The sequence below is a fragment of the Malaclemys terrapin genome, chromosome 12, assembly GCF_027887155.1.
Source record: "Malaclemys terrapin pileata isolate rMalTer1 chromosome 12, rMalTer1.hap1, whole genome shotgun sequence".
In the NCBI taxonomy this organism is placed as follows: Eukaryota; Metazoa; Chordata; order Testudines; family Emydidae; genus Malaclemys; species Malaclemys terrapin.
Genome location: NC_071516.1, coordinates 39,861,987 through 39,887,846, shown reverse-complemented (window position 1 = coordinate 39,887,846; position 25,860 = coordinate 39,861,987). Strand labels below are relative to the sequence as shown.

At 45.3% G+C, this 25,860-nt stretch overlaps 1 protein-coding gene across 1 annotated transcript; it reads right to left on the bottom strand.

The window, feature by feature from the left end:
- Positions 1 to 24,933, bottom strand: LOC128846010 (olfactory receptor 5B21-like). The gene is made up of 3 exons (XM_054045101.1): positions 24,021 to 24,933; positions 21,310 to 21,429; positions 1 to 158 (listed from the first exon to the last, which is right to left on the bottom strand). The coding sequence occupies exons 1-3, from the start codon at positions 24,931 to 24,933 to the stop codon at positions 1 to 3; spliced, it is 1,191 nt and encodes a 396-aa protein (XP_053901076.1).
- Positions 24,934 to 25,860: the final 927 nt, after the last annotated feature.

Here is a 25,860-nt window from a genome sequence, read left to right as displayed (position 1 = left end):
TCAGTCATAAGGCATCACCACAAGGAGTTTACATTCAGTGAAGGCCATGGAACCAAAGAAATAAAACTGGACAATGCAGTCCAAGAAGGAGATTTCCCTCACGGCACAAAAAGCAGTCCCTAGCATCTTGGGCATAGTAGAAGTGGTGTACCAGATCTCTAGGAAGAAGAAATACCCCAGGAAGAAGAACAGGGGCATATGAAGGCTCCAAATTGGATAAGATGACAGATAATATTGCCAGCAGATTGAGGGAAGTGATTATTCCCCTCTATTCGGCACTGATGAGGCCACACCTGGAGTATTGCAATCAGTTTTGGTCCCCCCACTACAGAAGGGATGTGGACAAATTGGAGAGAGTCCAGCAGAGGGCAACAAAAATGATTAGGGGGCTGGGGCACATGACTTATGAGGAGAGACTGAGGGAACCAGGGATATTTAGTCTGCAGAAGAGAAGAGTGAGTGGAGATTTGATAGCAGCCTTCAACTACCTTAAGGGGGGTTCCAGGGAGGCTGGAGCTAGGCTGTTCTCAGTAGTGGCAGATGACAGAACAAGAAGCATTGGTCTCAAGTTGCAGTGGGGGAGCTCTAAGTTGGATGTTAGGAAACACTATTTCACTAGGAGGATGGTGAAGCAGTGGAATGGGTTACATAGGTCGGTGGTGGAATCTCCATCCTTTGAGGATTTTAAGGTATGGCTTGACAAAGCCCTGGCTGGGATGATTTAGTTGGGGATTGGTCCTGCTTTAAGCAGGGGATTAGACTAGATGACCTTCTGAGGCCTCTTCCAACCCTAATATTCTATGATTCAATGATAATATGAGGTGACACTAGCCTGCAACATCAATGTAGATATCCAGAAATATCACAAAGTGAAGGATCAGCAGCTCACAAAGTTCCTTAATCCCAGCAGGATGAACTCTATAAGGGTCATCTGATTTCCTTCTGCTGCTCTTTGCTGTTTTGTTGTAGCTGGGTTGGTCCCAGTATAAAAGAGACAAAGTGTGTGAGGACAGGGAATGTGAGGGGGCAGGCAGGGTCACACGCACCCCAGATTTCTTGGGACACCTCTGGCAGGGACGTCCAGCAGCAAGGAGGCAGTGGTCCCCTGGCAGTAACATGCTCCCTGTGACTCTGCAGCCATGGGAGAAAGAAAGCAGCAGTCACCTGGCTTCTGGCTGAGCTCCTCCCCCCAACCTCTACAGCTGCTGTTTCTCCTTCTGTGCTGCTGAAATTCCAGCACTGCTGTCTGCTTTGCAGACCATCCACGGAAGTGAGGCAGAGGATGGAGGCAGAGGCATTGCATGGGACTCCAGCAGCAGGGAAGGCAAAGCAGCCCCATGTAGAGGGGGGAGAAGCTCAGCCAGCAGCCAGCCGCCTGCTGTTTCCTAACTCCACGTGCTGCATGGACACACAAACAGAGTGCTGTCCCTAGGGGGAGTGCTGCCTCCTCACTGCTGGGCATCCCAGCTAGAGGTGTCCAGAGAAATCTGAGGAGGAGCATATGATCCCCCCAAACTTTTCATTTGTTCCCGTGCCCACTCCACCCCTTCCCCTAAGCTCCCACCCCTGCCCCACATCGTCCCACCCCCGGCCCACCCCATTCTGCCCCCTTTCCCTGCCTCTTCCTGCCCCCGCTCCTCCCTCTCCTCCCAGTGCCTCCTGCACATCGCTGAACATCTGATTGCGATGGGCAGGAGGCACGGGGGGGAGGGAGAGGCACTGATCTGCGGGGCTGCCAGTGGGGGCTGAGCACCCACTATTTATTTTCCGTGAGTGCTCCATCCACAGAGCACCCACGGAATCGGCGCCTATGCCCCCAACCTCTCCATAAGCAATTATGGAGATTATAAGCAATCGGCCCTCAGACCAGGAGCCACCAACTCAAAACCCTGCCAGAACAACAGATGCAAAACGTGCACACATATCTCCACTGCCACTATGATCAATTCCCCCACCCACAACACACCACTCAAGATCCATGGATTCTACACTCAAGATCCATGGATGCCTCTCACAATATATATGCCTTCATAAAGACAATGTGCATGAAAACAGAAAATCACTACACTTTTGAATGAACTCACACTGAAAAATGATAAAAGATGAATACACTATATTCCCCACTTTTCACAAAATGATCACTCCATGTCTGACCTCTCAGTCCTTGTCAGGAAAACTGCACAACTTCAAAGGATGACTCCTGGAGCTTAAATTCATAATTTAGCTGGGCACTAAAAATCTTAATCTTAATAAAGACCCAGAATTTACGGCTTATTACAACAACCTGTAACCGGCAACCCCTTCTTTGTCCTATAACTGCAGAGGTGTTAATGGACCACTTCATCTTAAAGTGTTTCTTACAATATGCATTTACTACTTAGGGTATGTCCAGACTACCTGCTGAATCGGTGGGTAGTAATGGATCTATCAGGGATTGATAGATTGCATCTCATCTAGACGAGATCTATCGATCCCCGAATGCGCTCCCATCGACTCCGGAACTCCACCAGGGTGAGTGGTGGTAGCGGAGTCAATGGGGGAGCTGCAGCCGTCGATCCCGCACTGTGAGGACCCGAGGTAAATCGAAATAAGATACATCGACTTCAGCTATGCTATTCCCGTAGCTGAAGTTGCGTATCTTACATCGATCCCCCGGTCCAAGAGTAGACCAGTCCTTATGCTAAACAATCTATTCCACCATAGGTTTAGCTGTGACACTCTGACTACCTTTCCTGGACTTGAGAAAGAGCTCTGTGTACCTTGAAAGCTTGACTCTCTCATCAACAGAAGTTACTCCAATAAAAGATATTACCTCACCAATTTGTTCTGCTGCTGTGCCAATGTAGATTAAAGCTGGTCCAAAAATACAAAACAGGATCATAAAAATTCTGAAAAGTGAAAAAGAGTTTTCGTCCATTGTTCTCCCCAGCAGTTTGATTTTCGGTTTCTGACTTTTCCATTATTTTTTCTGTAATGATTTATTTTCCCCTTCAATTTTTGAAATGGCTTATGAATTTGTTTAGAAATATTCTCTGATACATCTACAGTGTGTGACTATATTCCTTGTGGGAGAAAGTCAATGTCTGTAAAACACAATCGTAGAATCATAGAAGATTAGGGTTGAAAGAGACGTCAGGAGGTCATCTAGTCCAACTCCCTGCTCGAAGCAGGAACAACACCAACTAAATCATCCCAGCCAAGATTTTGTCAAGACAGGCCTTAAAAACCTTGAAGTATGGAGATTCTGCCACCTCCCTAGGTAACGCATTCCACTGCTTCACCATCCTCATAGTGAAATAGTGTTTCCTAATATCCAAGTTAGAGCTCCCGCACTGCAACTTGAGACCATTGCTCCTTGTTCTGTCATATACCACCACAGAGAACAGCTGGGCTCCATCCTCTTTGGAATGCCCTTTCAGGTAGTTGAAGGCTGCTATCAAATCCCCCCTCACTCTTTTCTTCTGCAGACTAAACAAGCCCAGTTCCCCCCAGCCTCTCCTCATTAGTCATGTGCCCCAGCCCCCTAATCATTTTTGTTGCCCTCCACTGGATTCTCTCCAATTTGTCCACATCCTTTCTGAAGTGGGGGGCCCAAAACTGGACAGAATACTCCAGATGAGGCTTCACCAGTGCTGAATAGAGGGGAATAATCACTTCCCTCGATCTGCTGGCAATGCTCCTACTAATGCAGCCCAATATGCCATTAACCTTCTTGGCAACAAGGGCACACTTCTGACTCATATCCAGCTTCTCATCCACTGTGATCCCCATGTCCTTTTCTGCAAAAATTCTTCTTAGCCAGTTGGTCCCCAGCCTGTAGCGGTGCATGGGATTCTTCTCTCCTAAATGCAGGACTCTGCACATGTCCTTGTTGAACCTCGTCAGATTTATTTTGTCCCAATCCTCCAATTTGTCTAGGTCACTCTGGACCCTATCCCTACCCTCTAGCATATCTATCTCTCCCCGCAGCTTAGTGTCATCTATGAACTTGCTGAGGGTGCAATCCATCCCATCATCCAGATCATTAATAAAGATGTTGAACAAAACTGGCCCAAGGACTGACACCTGGTGCACTCTGCTTGATCCCGGCTGCCAACTTGACATCAAGCCATTGATCACTATACGTTGAGCCCAACAATCTAGCCATCTTTCTATCCACCTGATACTCCATTCATCCAAACCATACTTTTTTATCTTGCTGGCAATAATATTGTGGGAGACTGTATCAAAAGCTTTGCTAAAATCAAGATATATCACCTCCACTGTTTTCCCCATATCCACAGAGCCACTTATCTCATCATAGAAGGAAATCAGGTTGGTCAGACATGACTTACCCTTGGTGAATCCATGCTGACTGTTCCTGATCACCTTCCTCTTCTCCAAGTGCTTAAAAATGGTTTCCTTGAGGACCTGCTCTATGATTTTTCCAGGAACTGAGGTGAGCCTGACTGGTCAGTAGTTCCCCGGGTTCTCCTTCTTCCATTTTTTAAAGATGATGTCAGGGTTCCCTCCCCACTCTAAACTTTAGGGTACAGATGTGGGGACCCACATGAAAGACCCCCTAAGCTTATTTTTACCAGCTTAGGTTAAAAACTTTCCGAAGGCACAAATTCCTTCCTTGCCCTTAGTATCGCTGCCACCACCAAGTGATTTAAATAAACATTCAGGGAGGGACACTTGGAGCCCTACCTCCCCTCAAATATCCCCCCAAACCCTTACACCCCCTTTCCTGGGCAGGCTTCAGAATAATATTCTAATCAATTGGTTACAAAGTGAGCACAGATCAACTCCCCTATGTCTTCAGGAGACTGAAAAACAATCAGGTTCTTAAAAGGAGTTTATTTAAAAAAAAGATAAAAGAATCACCTCTGTAAAATTAGGATGAAAGATAACTTTACAGGGTAACAAAAAGATTCCAAACACAAAGAGGATTTCCCCTCTAGGCAAAACTTTAAAGTTACAAAAAGAGGGATAAACCTCCCTCTTAGCACAGGGAAAATTCACAAGCTAAAACAAAAGATAATCTAACACATTTATTTGCTATTACTTACTATTTTTGCAAGACTAGATGCTTAGTTCAGATATTGCTTAGGGAAATGTATTTTCCCTGCCCTGTTTCCTTGTTGACTCTGGGATCACAGACCAAAAACCTTCCCACAGATTTGAAAGTATCTTCTCCCCTTATTGGTCCTTTTGGTCAGGTGCCACCCAGGTTATCTGAGCTTCTTAACCCTTTACAGGTTGTAAAGGCTGCTTCCCCACTCCGAACTTTCGGGTACAAATGTGGGGGCCTGCCTGAAAACTTCTAAGCTTAACTACTAGCTTAAATTTGGTCCGCTGCCACGACTCCCAAATGTGCTAATTCCCTTCCCTGGGTAGCCTTGAGAGACTCTTCACCAATTCCCTGGTGAATACAGATCTAATCCCCTTGGATATTAAAACAAGGAGAAATTAGCCATCCCCCCTCCTACCTCCCACCAACTCCTGGTGGATCAAGATCCAACCCCCTTGGATCTAAAAACAAGGAGAAATCAATCCGGTTCTTAAAAAGAAGGCTTTTAATTAAAGAAAAAGGTAAAAATCATCTCTGTAAAATCAGGATGGAAATTAACTTTACAGGGTAATCAAACTTAAAGATTGCAGGGGAATCCCCTCTAGCCTTAGGTTCAAAGTTACAGCAAACAGAGATAAACACTCTAGCAAAAAGGTACATTTACAAGTTGAGAAAACAAAGATAAAAACTAACACACCTTGCCTGGCTGTTTACTTACAAGTTTGAAATATGAGAGACTTGTTCAGAAAGATTTGGAGAGCCTGGATTGATGTCTGGAACCTCTCAGTCCCAAGAGCGAACAATTCCAAAACACAGAGCACAAACAAAAGCCTTCCCCCCACCAAGATTTGAAAGTATCTTGTCCCCTTATTGGTCCTTTGGGTCAGATGTCAGCCAGGTTATCTGAGCTTCTTAACCCTTTACAGGTAAAAGGATTTTAGAGTCTCTGGCCAGGAGGGATTTTATAGTACTGTACACAGGAGGGCTGTTACCCTTCCTTTATCGTTATGACACGCCCCCCAAATCACAGATAGTGTTGGACAGCCGGTTCCACACTGGCTGTGATTTCTTCTTGGAGCACTAGGAGAAAACAGAGTTAATAAGACACATGCACCTTTAGACATACTACTGATTATATAAAAACTAACAATATGTTCCACATTCCAAGAACAATGTTTAACCAGTTGATTCTGGGAAACTTTCCCAGGAGAGTGCATCAGCCACTTTGTTAGAAGCTCCTGAAATATGTTGTATTTCAAAAACAAAATCTTGGAGAGCTAAACTCCCCGAAGAAGTTTTTTGTTATTCCCCTTGGCGGTATGAAGCCACTGTAGCGCAGCATGGTCTGTTTGTAGTTGGAAACGCCATCCCCAAACGTACGGGCATAGCTTTTCCAGCCCGTACACAATGGCGTAGCATTCCTTTTCGCTAATTGACCAGTGGCTTTCCCTCTCAGACAGATTCTTGCTGAGAAACACAACAGGATGAAATTCTTGATCTGGTCCTTCCTGCATTAACACTGCTCCCACACCACGCTCGGATGCATCTGTGGTTACTAGGAACAGTTTGTCAAAGTTTGGGGCCCTTAGCACAGGTCAGACATGATTGTCACCTTCAGCTGGTTAAAGGCCTTTTGACACTCATCAGTCCACCGAACTGCATTTGGCTGTTTCTTTCTGGTTAGGTCTGTAAGTGGGGCGGCGATTTGGCTGTAGTGTGGTACAAATAACCTATAATATCTGGCCAAGCCTAAGAAGGATTGGACCTGTTTCTTTGACTTTGGAACCGGCCACTTTTGGGTAGCATCCACTTTGGCCTGTAGGGGATGTATAGTTCGTTGACCCACCTGGTGCCCCAGGTAAGTCACTCTGTTTTGGCCTATTTGATACTTTTTAGCCTTAACACTAAGTCCTGCCTGCCTGATGAGCTCGAAGACTTTTTCCAGGTGCTCCAGATTTTCTGTCCATGAATCAGAAAAAATGGCCACATCATCGAGGTAGGCAACTGCAGATTCTCCCAATCTGGAGACCATCTACAAGTCTTTGGAAGGTGGCGGGTGCATTTCGCAGTCCGAAAGGGAGTACATTAAATTCATACACCCCTGCTTGGGTGACGAATGCTGACCTTTCCTTGGTGGGTTTATCTAGTGGTACTTGCCAGTACCCCTTGGTTAAGTCTAAGATAGAGATGAATTGGGCATGTCCCAATTTCTCCAATAGCTCATCTGTGCGTGGCATTGGATAGTTGTCAGGACAAGTTACAGCTTTTAGCTTACGGTAGTCCACGCAAAAGCATATATCCCCATCTGGTTTGGGAACTAGAACCACTGGAGATGCCCATGCACTCTTAGAGGGGCGGATTATACCCATCTGTAGCATGTCCTGGATATCCCAGTTTATAGCACTTTGGGCATGATGTGACTCCTGGTAGGGTGTGGTTCTAATTGGGTGAGCATTACCTGTGTCAATGGAGTGGTATGCCCGTTCGGTCCGTCCTGGAGTGGATGAGAATATTGGCGCAAAGCTAGTGCACAGCTCCTTGATCTGCTGCCGCTGCAGTTGTCCAAGGGTCGAGGAGAGGTTCACCTCTTCCACGCCACCATTACTTTTTTTTCGTAGTAGACACCTTCAGGCCACTCCGCATTATCTGTTTCCTGGGCTGTAAACTGGGAAACTTTTAATTCTCAGGAATAAAAGGGCTTAAGAGAATTAACATGGTATACCTTAGGCTTTATGTTGAAGGTGGGGGATGCTATGAGACAGTTAACAGCTCCTAGGCGCTCCTGGACCGTGAATGGTCCTTCCCATGACGCTTCCATTTTATGGGCCTGGAGCGCCTTTAAGACCATGACTAGGTCTCCTACTTCGAAGGACCGTTCTCTGGAATGTTTATCATACCAGGCCTTTTGCTCTTCCTGAGAATCCTTTAGGTTTAATTTAGCAAGAGCTAAAGAGTGTCAGAGGGTGCTTTGTAGGTTGCTTACAAAGTCTAGAAAGTTAGTTCCTGGAGAAGGCGTAAACCCCTCCCATTGCTGCTTCACCAACTGTAATGGCCCCTTAACCTCACGGCCATACACAAGTTCAAATGGTGAAAACCCTAAACTGGGATGTGGTACAGCCCTGTAGGCAAAAAGCAACTGCTGCAACACTAGGTCCCAATCATTGGAGTGTTCATTTACAAATTTACGTATCATGGTCCCCAGAGTTCCATTAAACCTCTCCACCAGGCCATTGGTTTGATGGTGGTAAGGGGTGGCAACCAAGTGATCCACCCCATGAGCTTCCCACAGGTTTTTCATGGTCCCTGCCAGGAAATTAGTTCCTGAATCTGTAAGGATATCGGAGGGCCAACCTACCCTGGCAAAAATGTCTGTTAATGCCTGGCACACACTTTTAGCCCTGGTGTTGCTTAAGGGTACTGCTTCCGGCCATCGGGTAGCAAAATCCATGAAAGTCAGTATGTACTGCTTTCCTCTGGGTATATTCTTTGGGAAAGGACCCAGAATATCTACAGCTACTCGCTGAAATGGGACCTCAATTATGGGTAGTGGCTGGAGAGGGGCTTTGACCTGGTCTTGGGGCTTTCCCACTCGTTGGCACACCTCACAAGACCGGACATAATTAGCAACGTCCTTGCCCATTCCCTCCCAGTGGAAGGACTTCCCCAACCGGTCTTTGGTTCTGTTCACCCCAGAATGGCCACTGGGATGATCATGGGCTAAGCTCAAGAGCTTTACCCGATACTTAGTGGGAACTACCAACTGTCTTTGAGGATGCCAGTCCTCCTGGTGCCCACCAGAAAGAGTCTCCTTGTATAAAAGTCCTTGTTCCTCAACAAACCGGGATCGGTTAGAAGAGCTGAGAGGTGGTGGGGTGCTCCGTGCCGCCACCCAAGCTTTCTGAAGGCTGTCATCTGCTTCCTGCTCGGCCTGGAACTGTTCCCTTGATGCTGGAGACTTCAGTTCCTCCTTGGACTGTGGACTTGGGCTTGGTCCCTCTGGAAGCGATGCAGGTGCTGGGGCTGTTTCCGTTGACTGTGAGCCGCTGTCCACTGGTGCACTATGTTGTATTTCAGGCTCTGGCTGAGCCTCTTGGGTAGGGTTATCTGCTGCTTCTGCCAGTTGAGGCTCACTTGTGCCCCCTGGCGTTGGAGTTGTAGACAGGTTTGCAAATGCTGTACTCAGCGCTGGCAATGGTTCTGGTGCTGGTTTTGTTGCCGGTTATGGCACTGGTTGTGTTGCTAGTTCCGGTTCTGGGACTGACTTTGGCTGGGTCTCTGGGATTAGATCCACTATGGCTGTTGCAGTCATTGGCAGGGAATCTGGTTCCACCACCTTTGGCTGGGTTTCTGGTAACACAGACGGGGCCCTGGGGGACAGCTCAGAAACTGGGATGGGGGTGAAAGCTTGCTTAGCCTGGCTGCGGGTGACCATTCCCACCCTCTTGGCTAGTTTCACATGGTTGGCCAAGTCTTCCCCCAGCAGCATGGGGATGGGATAATTGTCATAGACTGCAAAAGTCCACATTCCTGACCAGCCCTTGTACTGGACATGCAACTTGGCTGTAGGCAATTTTGCAGACTGTGACATGAAGGGTTGAATTGTCACTGGAGCCTCCGGGTTGATGAGTTTGGGGTCCACTAGGGATTGGTGGATAGTTGACTCTTGTGCCCCAGTGTCTCTCCAAGCGATGAACTTCTTTCCGCCAACTCTCAAGGTTTCCCATACTCCGAGGGTATGAGAGAGGCATCTGGGCCTGGGGATCTTTAGTGTGAGTGTGGTGTAATGAACTGTAATCGGTTGGGGTTCTTGGGGCAGTGGGCCTTTATATGTCCCAGTTCATTACCTTTAAAACATCGCCCTGCTAAGGTATCACTGGGGCGATGTTGGTTGGTGGGGACTGGTGTGGTGGGGTGAGAAGGCGTCTGGGGTTTCCCTTGGAATGTGGGTAGGGACTTGGGTTGTCCCTGGTGGTAAGGTTTTGTTTTGGGTTGCCCCTTCTGATATTCGCTCCAACTGCTACTAGTTTTTTTCTTTTCTGCCACCTCCACCCATTTGGCTCCAATCTCCCCCACCTAGGTTACAGTTTTGGGCTTCCCATCTAGAATGTACCTTTCTATTTCCTCAGGAACACCCTCTAAAAACTGCTCCATTTTTACTAGGGGAACCAGATCTTCCAGAGATTTAACATTTGCTCCTGATACCCAGGCATCACAATTTTTGTCAATGTGGTAGGCATGTCGGGTAAATGACACGTCTGGTTTCCACCTTAGGGCTCTGAACCACCAACGGGCATGCTCGGGTGTTAGCCCTTTTCTGATTGTGGCCTTGTTTTTAAAAAGTTCATAACTGTTCATGTGTTCCTTAGGCATTTCAGCAGCCACCTCTGCTAAGGGTCCACTGAGCTGTGGCCTCAGCTGTACCATGTACTGGTCTGTAGTGATGCTGTACCCAAGGCAGGCCCTTTCAAAATTTTCTACGAAGGCCTCAGTATCATTGTCTGCCTTGTAGGTGGTGAATTTTCTGGGATGGGAAGGGGTACGTGGAGAGGGGTTGCTAGGATTGGCTGGTATATCTGGCCTAGCCCTTGCTAATTCCAGTTCATGCTTCGTCTCTTTTTCCCTCTCCTCCATCTCTTTTTCTTTCAGCTCCATAGCTCTCCTGTGGGCCTCCTCTTTGGCTTTCTCTTCAGCTTCTTTCTCGAGTTTTTTTAATTGAAGCAGTCTCTGATGTTTTTTTTTTTTTTTTTCATTTTCTTCTGCTTCTAGTCTGGCCAGTTCTAGTTTGTTAGCTACTTCTTTGGTAGTCATTTTCCTGTTTTCTTGTGCTGGGCCACACCCCTCTGCAGTTGACTGAAACTGGGATGCACTCAGCTCAGGCAACAGAGACTTTCTAACTAGCTATTCCCCGAGAGATAGAAAGAAAAAAAAACAATTCAGCTTGTAAATTTTTTTTGCCAGCTGTTTGCTCACTGCTTGACTCCTTCTCTTAACAAAGACCCTTGTTAAAAAAACTTAACACCTCTGCCTTCAGGCAAGGAGAGATAAGATATGCATCTACCTACAGCTAGAAAGGAGAAAAAAAATCTTACTGGCTTTTGGTTTAAAATTATCCCACCGCTCTGCCACCATGTCAAGGCTGCTTCCCCACTCTGAACTTTAGGGTACAAATGTGGGGGCCTGCCTGAAAACTTCTAAGCTTAACTACCAGCTTAGATCTGTCCGCTGCCACCACACCCAAATGTGCTAATTCCCTTCCCTGGGTAGCCTTGAGAGACTCTTCACCAATTCCCTGGTGAATACAGATCCAAACCCTTTGGATCTTAAAACAAGGAGAAATTAACCATCCCCCCTCCTACCTCCCACCAACTCCTGGTGGATCAAGATCCAACCCCCTTGGATCTAAAAACAAGGACAAATCAATCAGGTTCTTAAAAAGAAGGCTTTTAATTAAAGAAAAAGGTAAAAATCATCTCTGTAAAATCAGGATGGAAACTAACTTTACAGGGTAATCAAACTTAAATATCCAGAGGAATCCCCTCTAGCCTTAGGTTCAAAGTTACAGCAAACAGAGATAAACACTCTAGCGAAAAGGTACATTTACAAGTTGAGAAAACAAAGATAAAAATAACACACCTTGCTTGTCTGTTTACTTACAAGTTTGAAATATGAGAGACTTGTTCAGAAAGATTTGGAGAGCTTGGATTGATGTCTGGTCCCTCTCAGTCCCAAGAGCGAACAACCCCCAAAACAAAGAGCACAAACAAAAGCCTTCCCCCCACCAAGATTTGAAAGTATCTTGTCCCCTTATTGGTCCTTTGGGTCAGATGTCATCCAGGTTACCTGAGCTTCTTAACCCTTTACAGGTAAAAGGATTTTGGAGTCTCTGGCCAGGAGGGATTTTATAGTACTGTACACAGGAGGGCTGTTACCCTTCCCTTTATAGTTATGACACAGGTAAAAGAGGAATTAACCCTTTACAGGGTAAAGAGGGATTTTATGCTACCCCTAGCTGTATGTTTATGACGGTTGGCACTATATTTGCCTTTTTTCAATTGTCTGGGACCTGCAACAATAGCCACAAGTTTTCAAAAATAATGGCTAATGGCTCTGCAATCACATCAGCCAACTCCCTCAGCACCCTCAGGGTATGTCTACACTACGAAATTAGTTCGAATTTATAGAAGCCGGTTTTATTGAAACCGGTTGTAAACAGCCGATTGTGTGTGTCCCCACATAAAATGCTCTAGGTGCTCAAGTCGGCGGACCGCGTCCACAGTACGAGGGTAGCGTCGACTTCCTGAGCATTGCACTATGGGTAGCTATCCCACAGCTATCCCACAGTTCCCGCAGTCTCCGCCGCCCCTTGGAATTCTGGGTTGAGATCCCAGTGCCCGGATGATGCAAAAACAGTGTCGCGGGCGGTTCTGGGTACATGTCGTCAGGCCCCTCCCCCCTCGTCACAGCAACGGCAGACAATAGATTCGCGCCTTTTTACCTGGGTTACCTGTGCAGACAACATACCACGGCAAGCATGGAGCCCGCTCAGCTCAGCTGAGCTCACCGTCACCATATGTCCTCTGGGTGCCGGCAGCCGTGGGACTGCATTGCTACACAGCAGCAGCTGCTAACTGCCTTTTGGCGGTAGACGGTGTAGCATAAGTAATAGCCATGGGGCTGGCAGCCGTAGGGCTGCATTGCACCAGCCCCTTGCCAAGAGATGGTATATTATGACTGGTATCCATCGTTCACACACGCACAGTTCTGTTATTGCCCCTGAGTCCTAGTCTGCAGCCCCCTGCTATCCCAGCCCCGGGCTGCCCCACACACATCTCTGCTGAAGTTCATTATTCCTAACACACAATCCCTCTGGTATCCCAGTGTTGGCTTCCTTCACAGCTTTGGTGAGATGCCTCAGTCCTGAGATATCACACACAACACTTACAGTGCTCCTGACTCTCTGTTAGTCAAGTACACACACACACCAGCAGGGCATAACACTGACACCCAGTTATTCCTGCATAGAGACTAAAGCTGATTTATCCTGGGTTTAAGGCACTTGACTGACCCTCAGACCTCTCAGCTGTTCCTGGCTTTGCCGCTGACCCTGCATGGGGCACTGAGAAGGTGACTAAAGTTGAAGTTTACAAATTAAAATTAATGGGAATTGTGTCTCTAAATCCCACAAGCAGGCTAGAAAAACCACAACCTTAAATTATGTGGCAGCACAGACCTTCAGCTGGTAGAAACTGGCTTCAGGTCCGTTGAAGTCAAGGGGGCCAGATCCCCAGCTGGTGTCAATGGGCTCCTTGTGTGACTGTATGTAAATCACTTAAACTTCCCCGTGCCTCAGTTTCCCCATATGTAAAATAGGGATCATTGCACTTCTCACCCTTACAAGAGTGTGGTGACATTAAAGTCTGTTCATGGCTGAGAGATGCTCAGAGACTACAGTGATGAGGTCTACGTAAATACCTGGAACATTTAGGTAGGTAGTTTTACAGCATCTGAGGTCCAGCTTCTTTTGCCTCAGTTGCCCTCCATTTAACAGAGGGATAATCCCTTCTCCCTACCTCACATGAATGATGGGAGGTTTATATTTATCACTGGTTGTTGTGTGATCATACTCTACCTTGCTTGGAAGCGTTTAGCTACCTCGCTAGACATTGTAATCCCAAACAATGGGCCCCAACCATTCTGATTTAAAAAAAACAAGCTCCCTTTGGCCTCAGTGTTACTAGGACTGGGGCCTACATGTGTTACTTGCTGATGAATTAACAATAGAGAGGCAAATCTCTGCAGGGCACTGTGATCCCATCCAAATTTCAAGTGTCCCGACATGGCTATTTGAGCTGTTTTGGTTTAGCAATTTTAGACACAGACTTTAAGGCTATCATGATCCTCTAGTCTGACCAGTGCCTTGTGCTGTAAAGGAAGGCAATAAACCCCCAATCTGCCAATCTGACCTGGGATACAATTTCTTCTCAACCCCAAATATGGCAATGAGTTAGACCCTGAGTATGTGGGAGACCCACCAACCAGACACCTGGGAAAGAATTATCTGTAGTAACTCAGAGCCCTCCCCCTCTAGTGCCCCATCTCTGGCTGTTGGAGCTATTTGTGAATAGCAGTTGCAGATGGGACAAATACCATTTTGACTGACAGACAGGAAGCATTTGGAAATGGATCATGATATAAAAGCAAAAAGAAGAGACTGAGAATACAGTTCATGTCAAAGAAATTCTGTTGGCTTTATGTGATCACTAGAAAGGAGCAAAGGGTAAGAAATGAGAAAGAAACATTATTAAGGGAAATGGATGGAAGGAGACAATAATTCATAGAATTTAAGACCAGAAGGGACCACTGTGATCTGCTAGTTTAATCTCTTGTTTAACACAGGCCATAGGACTTCTACAACTTAATTGCTGCTTCAAATCTACTACTTGTGCTTGAACTAAAGCAGATCTTACAAAAAACACATTTAGAAAGAGGCAACTCCTCTGTTAAATGATAATGTTGAATATGAAAAAAAAATACGTTGACCATTCCATTACTATTGTAATTTATTAATTATTATTATTATTATTACTAACACCTTCTGCTATTGATATTCATCTAGTGAGAGATTTTAGAAGTAGTCTAAGTCAACTCCAGCCCATATATTAGTATAGCACCCAGAGGCCCTTGCTGAGATCTGGAGACCATTGTACTATACTCTGTATGGAAACAGGGTGAGAGAGAGTCCCTGCACCAATCAGTTTACAGTCTAAATAGAGAGGGCAGACAAAGGGAGAAAATGGAAACTGAGGCACAGAGAGGTGAAGTGATTTCCCCAAGGTCACACAGCCTGTCAGTGGAATATAACCCAGGAGCTCCTGGTTCACATTTTAATAGAAAAAAAGTTTAGAATATAATTCGTTTGAACATGATGGCATTGGAATGAAAATTAACAGGCATGTTTATATCATCATAATGATTTTGCATTACCATAGCACCCAGATGCTCTACTTAAGACCATTGCCCTGTTGTGCTGGGTTCTGTACAAACACATGGTGAGAGACAAACCATGCCCAAAAGAGCTTGTAGGTAGGCTTGGAAAGTTCAGATTTTTAGCAGTAATGTCAATAAAGGTCAATTTCACTGAATACACACAAATGGGCCAACAATATTTCCATTGATAATAATGGAAATTTACAGATAGAGAAAATAAGAAAAATGCTGCTTGAGAGCTTAGCGTTCAAGTTAAGGGTATTTACTTTGCGTATTTTGACATAAGATGTTAACAATTTGTGTTTTAATGTTCATAGAGCTTTAAATTTTTGAATTTCAGTTTTCTATTGTCTGACCCCGCCCAATATCTCACCCAATAGTTTCCTGCAATTGTGAAAACATAAAAATCAATAAAAATGAAAAAAGTGATTAAAATAAGCATCAATTTTATTTGTTGAAGTTTTAAAAAACTAAATCAAATTCTGCCAAGCCTACTTATAATGGAAATAGACAACACAGACAAATGGTGGGAGGGAAACAAAGGCCAAAAGAAGATAATGTTACTCTTCTTAGTTTAATGTAGTCATTTAAACATATGAGGAGGATAGGAAATGTCATGTTTTCATAGGCTTTATAGTGTTTAAGGCCAAAAGGGACAACTAGATTATTTAGGCTGATCTCATCCTGTATAATACAGGCCATGAAGTTTCATCCCGTTACCCCTTTGTAGAGCTGGGGGGAAATGTTGGATGATTATTTGTGGAAAAATGCAAATTCATTCAAACTAAACTATTCACAAATTTTACTTGAATTTGCCAAATAGTGTTGACAAATTTGTGAGAGGTGGAGGGGACTTAGGGGCCTTTCAGAAAACAGCACTTCTTGTAATCTTTACCCCAGTGGTTAGGACACTGGGATGTGGAAGATCCAGGTTTAATTCCCCCCTCTGTGTCAGGGCTGTGACAAGGGTAGCCTGTGTGCACTGGAAGGTGATGAGTAACGGGGTCAGGAGTGAGCCGGGTCAGATTGCCAGGAAGTCAGGGTCAGGCACCAAGTTGCAGGTAGCAGGCAAAGAGCAGTCAGGGTTGAGCCAGGTCAGGATATCAGGAAGTTGGGGTCAGGTGCCAGGTTATAGACAGCAAGCAAGTAGCAAAGTCAAGGACAAACTAGAGTCAGAAACCAGAGTATAGTGCCTACAGGAAGCAAAGTCTGGAGCAGAGAGAGTCAGGCAGTCTGCACTGTTGCTCAGAGAGCGCCCCGACACCCAACCCCCCCCGCCGTCATGGCTCCCTGTTTTAAATATTAGTATCAGCCAATCAGTGGGCTGTGAGGGGCCAGCACTCAGGCACTGCTGAGCCGTACTTCCATAAACTTTCAATGGCAATATGAAAGCATCAGTAACCCCCAGCCCCTTTTGTCCCAGGTTCTGGTCTTGAAGGGTGTTACATCCTGTGCCTCATAAGGAGGCAGGATTGGCACTGAGGTCTCCCATATCACAGAAGAATACCTTAGCTACTAGGCTGTCTTCTGACACTGGCCAATGCCATGTGCTTCAGAAGGAATGAACAGAACAGGTAACCATTGAGTGATCCATCCCGTCGCCCATACCCAGCTTCTGGCAAACAGAGGCTAAGGACACCATCCCTCCCATCCTAGCTAATAGCCATTAATGGACCTATCCTCCATGAACTTATCTAGTTCTTTTTTGAACCCTGTTATGGTCTTGGCCTTCACAACATCCTCTGGAAAGGAGTTCCACAGGTTGACAGTGCCTTGTGTGAAGAAATACTTCCTTTTATTTGTTTTACACCTGCTGCCTATTAATTTCATTTGATGACCACTAGTTCTTGTGTTATGAGAAGTAGTAAACAACATAGAATCATAGAATCATAGAATATCAGAGTTGGAAGGGACCTCAAGAGGTCATCTAGTCCAACCCCCTGCTCAAAGCAGGACCAATTCCCAGCTAAATCATCCCAGCCAGGGCTTTGTCAAGCCGGGCCTTAAAAACCTCCAAGGAAGGAGACTCCACCACCTCCCTAGGTAACGCATTCCAGTGCTTCACCACCCTCCTAGTGAAATAGTTTTTCCTGATATCCAACCTGGACCTCCCCCACTGCAACTTGAGACCATTGCTCCTTCTTCTGTCATCTGCCACCACTGAGAACAGCCGAGCTCCATCCTCTTTGGAACCCCCCTTCAGGTAGTTGAAGGCTGCTATCAAATCCCCCCTCATTCTTCTCTTCTGGAGACTAAACAATCCCAGTTCTCTGAGCCTCTCCTCATAAGTCATGTGCTCCAGACCCCTAATCATTTTTGTTGCCCTCCGCTGGACTCTTTCCAATTTTTCCACATCCTTCTTGTAGTGTGGGGCCCAAAACTGGACACAGTATTCCAGATGAGGCCTCACCAATGTCGAATAAAGGGGAACGATCACGTTCCTCGATCTGCTGGCAATGCCCCTACTTATACAGCCCAAAATGCCGTTAGCCTTCTTGGCAACAAGAGCACACTGTTGACTCATATCCAGCTTCTCGTCCACTGTGACCCCTAGGTCCTTTTCAGCAGAACTGCTACCTAGCCATTTGGTCCCTAGTCTGTAGCAGTGCATGGGATTCTTCCGTCCTAAGTGCAGGACTCTGCACTTGTCCTTGTTGAACCTCATCAGGTTTTTTTCTGCCCAATCCTCTAATTTGTCTAGGTCCCTCTGTATCCGATCCCTACCCTCTAGTGTATCTACCACACCTCCTAGTTTAGTGTCATCTGCAAACTTGCTGAGAGTGCAGTCCACACCATCCTCCAGATCATTAATAAAGATATTAAACAAAACCGGCCCCAGGACCGACCCTTGGGGCACTCCACTTGAAACCGGCTGCCAACTAGACATGGAGCCATTGATCACTACCCGTTGAGCCCGACGATCTAGCCAGCTTTCTATCCACCTTACAGTCCATTCATCCAGCCCATACTTCTTTAACTTGGTGGCAAGAATACTGTGGGAGACAGTATCAAAAGCTTTGCTAAAGTCAAGGAATAACACATCCACTGCTTTCCCCTCATCCACAGAGCCAGTTATCTCATCATAGAAGGCAATTAGGTTAGTCAGGCACGACTTCCCCTTCGTGAATCCATGCTGACTGTTCCTGATCACTTTCCTCTCCTCTAAATGTTTCATAATTGATTCCTTGAGGACCTGCTCCATAATTTTTCCAGGGACTGAGGTGAGGCTGACTGGCCTGTAGTTCCCCGGATCCTCCTTCTTCCCTTTTTTAAAGATGGGCACTACATTAGCCTTTTTCCAGTCATCTGGGACCTCCCCCGATCGCCAGGAGTTTTCAAAAATAATGGCTAATGGCTCTGCAATATCACCCGCCAACTCCTTTAGCACCCTCGGATGCAGCGCATCCGGCCCCATGGACTTGTGCACGTCCAGTTTTTCTAAATAGTCCCGAACCACTTCTTTCTCCACAGAGGGCTGGTCACCTTCTCCCCATGCTGTACTGCCCAGTGCAGCAATCTGGGAGCTGACCTTGTGCGTGAAGACAGAGGCAAAAAAATCATTGAGTACATTAGCTTTTTCCACATCCTCGGTCACTAGGTTGCCTCCCTCATTCAGTAAGGGGCCCACACTTTCCTTGATTTTCTTCTTGTTGCTAACATACCTGAAGAAACCCTTCTTGTTACTCTTAACATCTCTTGCTAACTGCAACTCCAAGTGTGATTTGGCCTTCCTGATTTCACTCCTGCACGCCTGAGCAATATTTTTATACTCCTCCCTGGTCATTTGTCCAATCTTCCACTTCTTATAAGCCTCTTTTTTGCGTTTAAGATCAGCAAGGATTTCACTGTTTAGCCAAGCTGGTCGCCTGCCATATTTACTATTCTTTCTACACATCGGGATGGTTTGTTCCTGCAACCTCAATAAGGATTCTTTAAAATACAGCCAGCTCTCCTGGACCCCTTTGCCCTTCATGTTATTCTCCCAGGGGATCCTGCCCATCTGTTCCCTGAGGGAGTCAAAGTCTGCTTTTCTGAAGTCCAGGGTCCATATTCTGCTGCTCTCCTTTCTTCCTTGTGTCAGGATCCTGAACTCGACCATCTCATGGTCACTGCCTCCCAGGTTCCCATCCACTTTTGCTTCCCCTACTAGTTCTTCCCTGTTTCTGAGCAGCAGGTCAAGAAAAGCTTTGCCCCTAGTTGGTTCCTCCAGCACTTGCACCAGGAAATTGTCCCCTACGCTTTCCAAAAATTTCCTGGATTGCCTGTGCACCGCTGTATTGCTCTCCTAGCAGATATCAGGGTGATTAAAGTCTCCCATGAGAACCAGGGCCTGCGATCTAGCAACTTCTGCTAGTTGCCAGAAGAAAGCCTCGTCCACCTCATCCCCCTGGTCTGGTGGTCTATAGCAGACTCCAACCACGACATCACCCTTGTTGCTCCCACTTCTCAACTTTATCCAGAGACTCTCAGGTTTTTCTGCAGTATCATACCGGAGCTCTGAGCAGTCATACTCCTCTCTTACATACAACGCAACTCCCCCACCTTTTCTGCCCTGCCTGTCCTTCCTGAACAGTTTATATCCATCCATGACAGTACTCCAGTCATGTGAGTTATCCCACCAAGTCTCTGTTATTCCAATCACATCATAGTTCCCTGACTGTGCCAGGACTTCCAGTTCTCCCTGCTTGTTTCCCAGGCTTCTTGCATTTGTGTATAGGCACTTAAGATAACTCAATGATCGTCCCTCTTTCTCAGCATGAGACAGGAGTCCTCCCCTCTTGCGCTCTCCTGCTTGTGCTTCCTCCCAGGATCTCATTTCCCCACTTACCTCAGGGCTTTGGTCTCCTTCCCCCGGTGAACCTAGTTTAAAGCCCTCCTCACTAGGTTAGCCAGTTCAATTCCTTATCTACTTTCCCTACACCATTAATGATTTTATAGACTTCAATCATATCTCCCCTTAGCCGTCTCTTTTCCAAGCTGAAAGGTCCCACTCTTATTAATCTCTACTCATACAGAAGCCATTCCATACCCCATATCATTTTGTTGCCCTATTCTGAACCTTTTCCAATTCCAACATATCTTTTTTGAAAATGGGTTAACCACATCTGCACACAGTATTCAAGATGTGGTGTACCATGGATTTATATAGAGGCAACATAATATTTTCTGTCTTATTATCTATCCCTTTCCTAATGATTCCCAACATTCTGTTAGCTTTTTTGACTGCCACTGCACATTCAGTGGATGTTTTCAGAGAACTATCCACACTGACTCCAAGATTTCTTTCTTGAATGGTAACAGCTAATTTAGACCTCATCATTGTATATGTATAGTTGGGATTATGTTTTCCAATGTCCATTACTTTGCATTTATCAACATTGAATTTCATCTGACATTTTGTTGCCCGGTCACCCATTTTAGTGAGGTCCCTTTGTAACTCTTCACAGTCTGCTTTGGACTTAACTATCTTGGGTAGTTTTGTATCATCTTCCAATTTTGCCACCTCAGTGTTTACCCCTTTTTCTAGATCATTTATGAATATGTTGAGCAATACTGGTCCCAATACAGACCTCTGAGGGACATCACTATTTACCTCTCTCCATTCTGAAAACTGACCATTTATTCTTAAACTTTGTTTTTGTCTTTTAAAAAGTTACTGATCCATGAGAGGACCTTTCCTTTTATCCCATGACAGCTTACTTTGTTTAAGAGCCTCTGGTGAGGGACCTTGTGAAAGACTTTCTGAAAATCTAAGTACACTCTATCCGCTGGATCACCTTTATCCGCATACTTTTTGATTCCCTCAAAGAATTCTAGTAGATTGGGGAGGCATGATTTCCCTTTACAAAAACCATGTTGACTCTTCCCTAACAAACTGTGTTTGTCTATGTGTCTGATAATTCTGTTCTTTACTATAGTTTCTACCAAATTGCCTGGTACTGAGGTTAGGCTTACCAGCCTGTAATTGCCGAGGTCGCCTCTGGAGCCTTTTTAAAAAAATGATATCACATTACCTACACTCCAAACATTTGGTACAGAAGCTGATTTAAATGATAGGTTAAATAATACAGTTAGTAGTTCTGCAATTTCATATTTGAGTTCCTTCTGAACTCTTTGGTGAGTACCATCTGGTCCTGGTGACTTATTACTGTTTAGTGTATCAATTTGTTCCAAAACCTCCTCTAATGACACCTCCATCTGGGACAGTTCCTCAGATTTGTCACCTAAAAAGAATGGCTCAGGTTGGGGAATCTCCCTGACATCCTCACCTGTAAAGACCGGTGCAAATAATTCATTTGGTTTCTCAGCAATGTCCTCATCCTCCTTGAGTGCTACTTTAGCACTGTGTTCTCGGTGGTCCCACTGTTTGTTTAACAGGCTTCCTTCTTCTGATGTAATTTGAAAATTTGGTCCAGAAGGGTATTAGCTCCCAGTTCCCAGCTCTTGTCTCTAGGAAGTATTTTCTCTCTGAGACAATAATGGAAATCTGGACTCCTAGGGCATGTCTACACTGCATTGTAAACTCAGGTCTCTGGGATCTGGGCTTGTAGATTTAATGTTTCCAAGCCCACACTTAAGCATCCACATTGCATTGTAAACCTGGGTTTACCTGGTTCTCACAACCAGGATAATGCATCCATACTGCATTATGCAGACCTTCTGATTTGGGTCTGTGGCCTGAGCTGCGTCCATGCTGCAAAGTGATAGGGGTTGGGCCCATATTGCAATGGGACTCAGGTGCAGACCCACGCCCATTCCAGACTCTGCAGGATTGAATCCTGAGGGATTGCTGACTGAAGTCAAACTGATTTGTGTGTGGATCGTAAGGGGGTTGGGCTTGGGCTTGGGCTTAACCCTGAATCTGAGCCTGGGGTAAGTATGCAGTGTAGACATATGCATAATATCCAAAACACACTTATCTGTCTATGGTCTATGCCTACATAACCTTCTTTATGGTATTATCTGAGCACTTCACAGTCTTCAATGTCTTCGTCCTCATCATGCTTCTGTGAGATAGGCAGTTACTGTTATAGCCTAATGCCCGGAGAGAGACGAAGGGCCAGATTTGTAAACATGTTCAGAGGTGTTTGGCCTACTATTGCAGGTAGGTGACTAGCGAGGTTTTCAAACATGCCTGGTGACCAGGTATTTAAAAAAATCCCACTAGGCCCTACGTGCTTAAATTTCATTGCTTTCAAATGAAGCTTTAGAAAAACAGGTGGCTATCTGCAACTTCAGTCACCTAAATACCTTTGAAAATCTGCCCCTATGTGATTTGCTGAACATCACATGGGAGTTGAATGGCCTGTAAGTCTCCCAAGCATCTAGCTAGCTCTGTAATGCTCCAACCATCCTTCCTGCCTTACAACACCACATACAAATTCACTCTACGTTATGAGGAAAGAGTGGGTGGGGACTGTCCAGTGGATAGAGCAGGTTGAGTCAGATTTCCATCTTTTGCCTCCTTTCGCCTGCAAAGCAAACTCCCTTTGTGTCAGTATTTCACTTAAAATATCACATGTTGATCCAAGTACATTTATGCACATAGGGCCCCATCAGTTGCATAAGTTGGGGTAGAACATAGCAGGTTTTTGCAAATTCTGTTCTGCAGAAGGGATCTCAGGGGACAGTTGGGGGTGTATCAAGGGAGGAGGTAGGGTCAGTTTGTAGTCAGGTCCTTTCTCACTCATTCACCACAAAGTGCATGTGTAAAAACTGAGGAGAGTGAAGATGAAAGTCTGGCAGACAGACTTCCTAATGTCACATTTCTCTTTAGAGACACTTGCTCAAGCCATAATATACAGGCTGGGTATTGCCGAGTCCTTTCTACCTCAAAGGTTGTTGATACAGTTCAGGGCAAATGCACCTGTGTTCCCCCTCCATGGCCCCTTGAGGGCACCCACTCTAGGTTTCCAGCGATCATCTCTCTTGGGCAGAGGCCCAGGTCCCAATCCTACTTGACAAGGGGTTTTCCAGATTGCATTGTCCCTGCCTACACTATGAAATCCCTAGCAAGCCAGACTGCCTAAGCAGGCCTGCCTCTGTGTTTTGCTTTCTCTCCAGAGGCTTATGAAGAAAATAATTGACAGCAGTTGTAAGACAGCACATCCCTTTCCAAGCACGTACATTTATTCTTACAGAGAAAACACATACAAAAATTAAATTCCCTATATGTATGTTAACAGTTTACCAGAGGTCACCCTTCAGTCTTATGGGGCCTCAGTAGGCCAAAGTCCTTCGACCCCCTGCTAGGAAGGATTTGGGGCCCCCAGAAACTGAAAGCCCTGTCCCTTTGCTGGATCAGAAGAAAAGCCCTGAATTGGTTAAAACCTAGGCTATTTGTCCAAAAGTCCTTTCTTAGTCTGTTAGGTGGTGGATAATCCAATTTGATCCAGTATACATGAGCCTTTCCAGGTGGGGGTACCTCTCTGGAGGTGTTACACCATGAGTGAATTTGCCTAATCACCACCCCACCTCATTTTTAGTTCCTGCAGGGCTGATGTCACCCTCCCACATGGAATTACAGAAAGTGCCCGGCCCAAAATGATGCATCAACTTACTACAATACGATCTCCCAAAGATATTGCAGAAAATTGCAGAGATATCACAGATATCATTAAAGAGAAAAATAAAGTACTTCTCAATGAAACTACAGGAATACACATTCTCAGTCCATTGTATGAGCTCGGGCTATTGAAACACTCAGTTCTTCTGTGCATCTTTATTAGCTAGCTAACGAACATCACTAACACAACTTGTTTCAGAGTAGCAGCCGTGTTAGTCTGTATCCACAAAAAGAACAGGAGTACTTGTGGCACCTTAGAGACTAATAAATTTATTAGAGCATAAGCTTTCGTGGGCTACAGCCCACTTCTTTGGATGCATCCGAAGAAGTGGGCTGTAGCCCATGAAAGCTTATGCTCTAATAAATTTGTTAGTCTCTAAGGTGCCACAAGTACTCCTGTTCTTTTAACACAACTTGAGTATATTTTCCACAGAGCCATTTTCACTTCTTTATTTTTCAGGCTGTAAATGATGGGGTTTAACATGGGAGTTAAGATGCTGTACTGGATGGAGAAGAGTTCATTTAGAATCACAGAGGGTGCTGCATTGGGTTTCATATATTGGAAGAGAGCCGCCAGGTACAATAAACACACCACAGTGAGATGGGAGCTGCAAGTGGAGAAGGCTTTACTCCTGCCTTCTGCGGAGTGTATCCTCAGGATGGTGGAGATGATGTGAATATAAGAGACCAAAATGGGGATGAAGGAGCTCAATCCAAATATCACAACGGATGTAAGAAGAACCACTTCATTGATGAAGGTCTTGGTGCAAGACAGAGCTAGCAGTGAAGGGAGCTCACAGATGAAATGATTGACTTCATTTGGTCTGCAAAAATTTACATTTAATAGAAAAAGAGTGTTGACAAGTGCAAAGAAAAAACTCATTGTCCATGCACCAGCCACCAGCTGACGGCAGACTCGCTTGTTCATGATGTTCACATAGTGCAGTGGATCACATATGGCAGCGTGTCGGTCATAAGCCATCACTGAAAGCATGAATCCTTCAGTACACCCTGACAATATAATAAGGAAAATCTGTGCAAAGCAGCCATAGACTGAAATAGTTTTCCGCTTTGATAGGAAGTTCTCCAGCATCTTGGGGATGGTGACAGAGGAGTAGAAGATATCGAGGAAGGACAGGCAGAAGAGGAAGAAGTACATGGGTGAATTAAGCTGAGAATCAGTCCTTATTGCCAGCATGATCACCATATTCCCCACCAGCGTAAATAAGTAAATAACTAAAAATACCAGGAAGAGGAAAATCTTGAGCAGCGGGTCATTGGAAAGTCCCAAAAGAATAAACTCAGTCACATTGTTTTGACTTTCCATTGACTGTTGTACATGAAATGATGAGCTGAGAGAATGGGGAAACAATTAAATTAAATTCATTGACATCCTGAAAGGGGTGATCTGAGCTATAAGAAACCAGGGAATGTGACAACCTTTATGCATTGCTATCAAAGGGAATCAGGCATTTTAACATGGATGGTAACCATTTACAGTGACACAGTTCAGCTGGGTAGTTCTCAGAGCTTTCTATATTATGCATCACTTCCTAAGATGCAGCTTTTACTTTGAATGCTTCCCAATTAATGGTCACAATCCTTGATCCCAGAGATTCCCTGAATTGGGTAGAACCCTTGTACTTCAGTCACTTCTCAGAGCTACAGCACCCACATGTTTTAAATACCTACCCCCCCCAAGTTTGTCTTTGCTGCACAAAGGAGGGTGTTTTTCATTGAGATAGATAACTTGAGATAGCTATTGCCATTTAAAGAGACAAGTCACAGGTAGATCATCATGTAGCTAGTCAAAGTCAACCCTTTACTCCATCCTCACCCCCACCCCGAATGCCCCCTGGTGTTCACCTCTAATAGCTATGCTGAGGTATTGTGCAAATGATGTATATCAGGAGTAACTCCATCAATATCAATAATGTTACCGTGGTTTGTGGAATTTTGCCCAAATTGTCCATAGTGCCTAGAGATGCAGATCTGAAAATAACAAAGAGACCTCTTTTCATATTGTCTTCCCTATGCTTGGCATTCCCCAAGACTCCTAGATAGACATAACCCAGCCTGGCTGTCTCCTGTTCTTTCTGGGCACCAGGCTTGCTCATTGCAGTTCCAGACTCGCAGTAAATCTATTTGTTCATCTGTCAGCCTCCAGCATGGTGACCATCCCCATGCTTCCCCCCACCCCGCCACCATGAGAGACACTTTATAGAACGTCAGTGTTTTTTGACCTCTCTCTTCT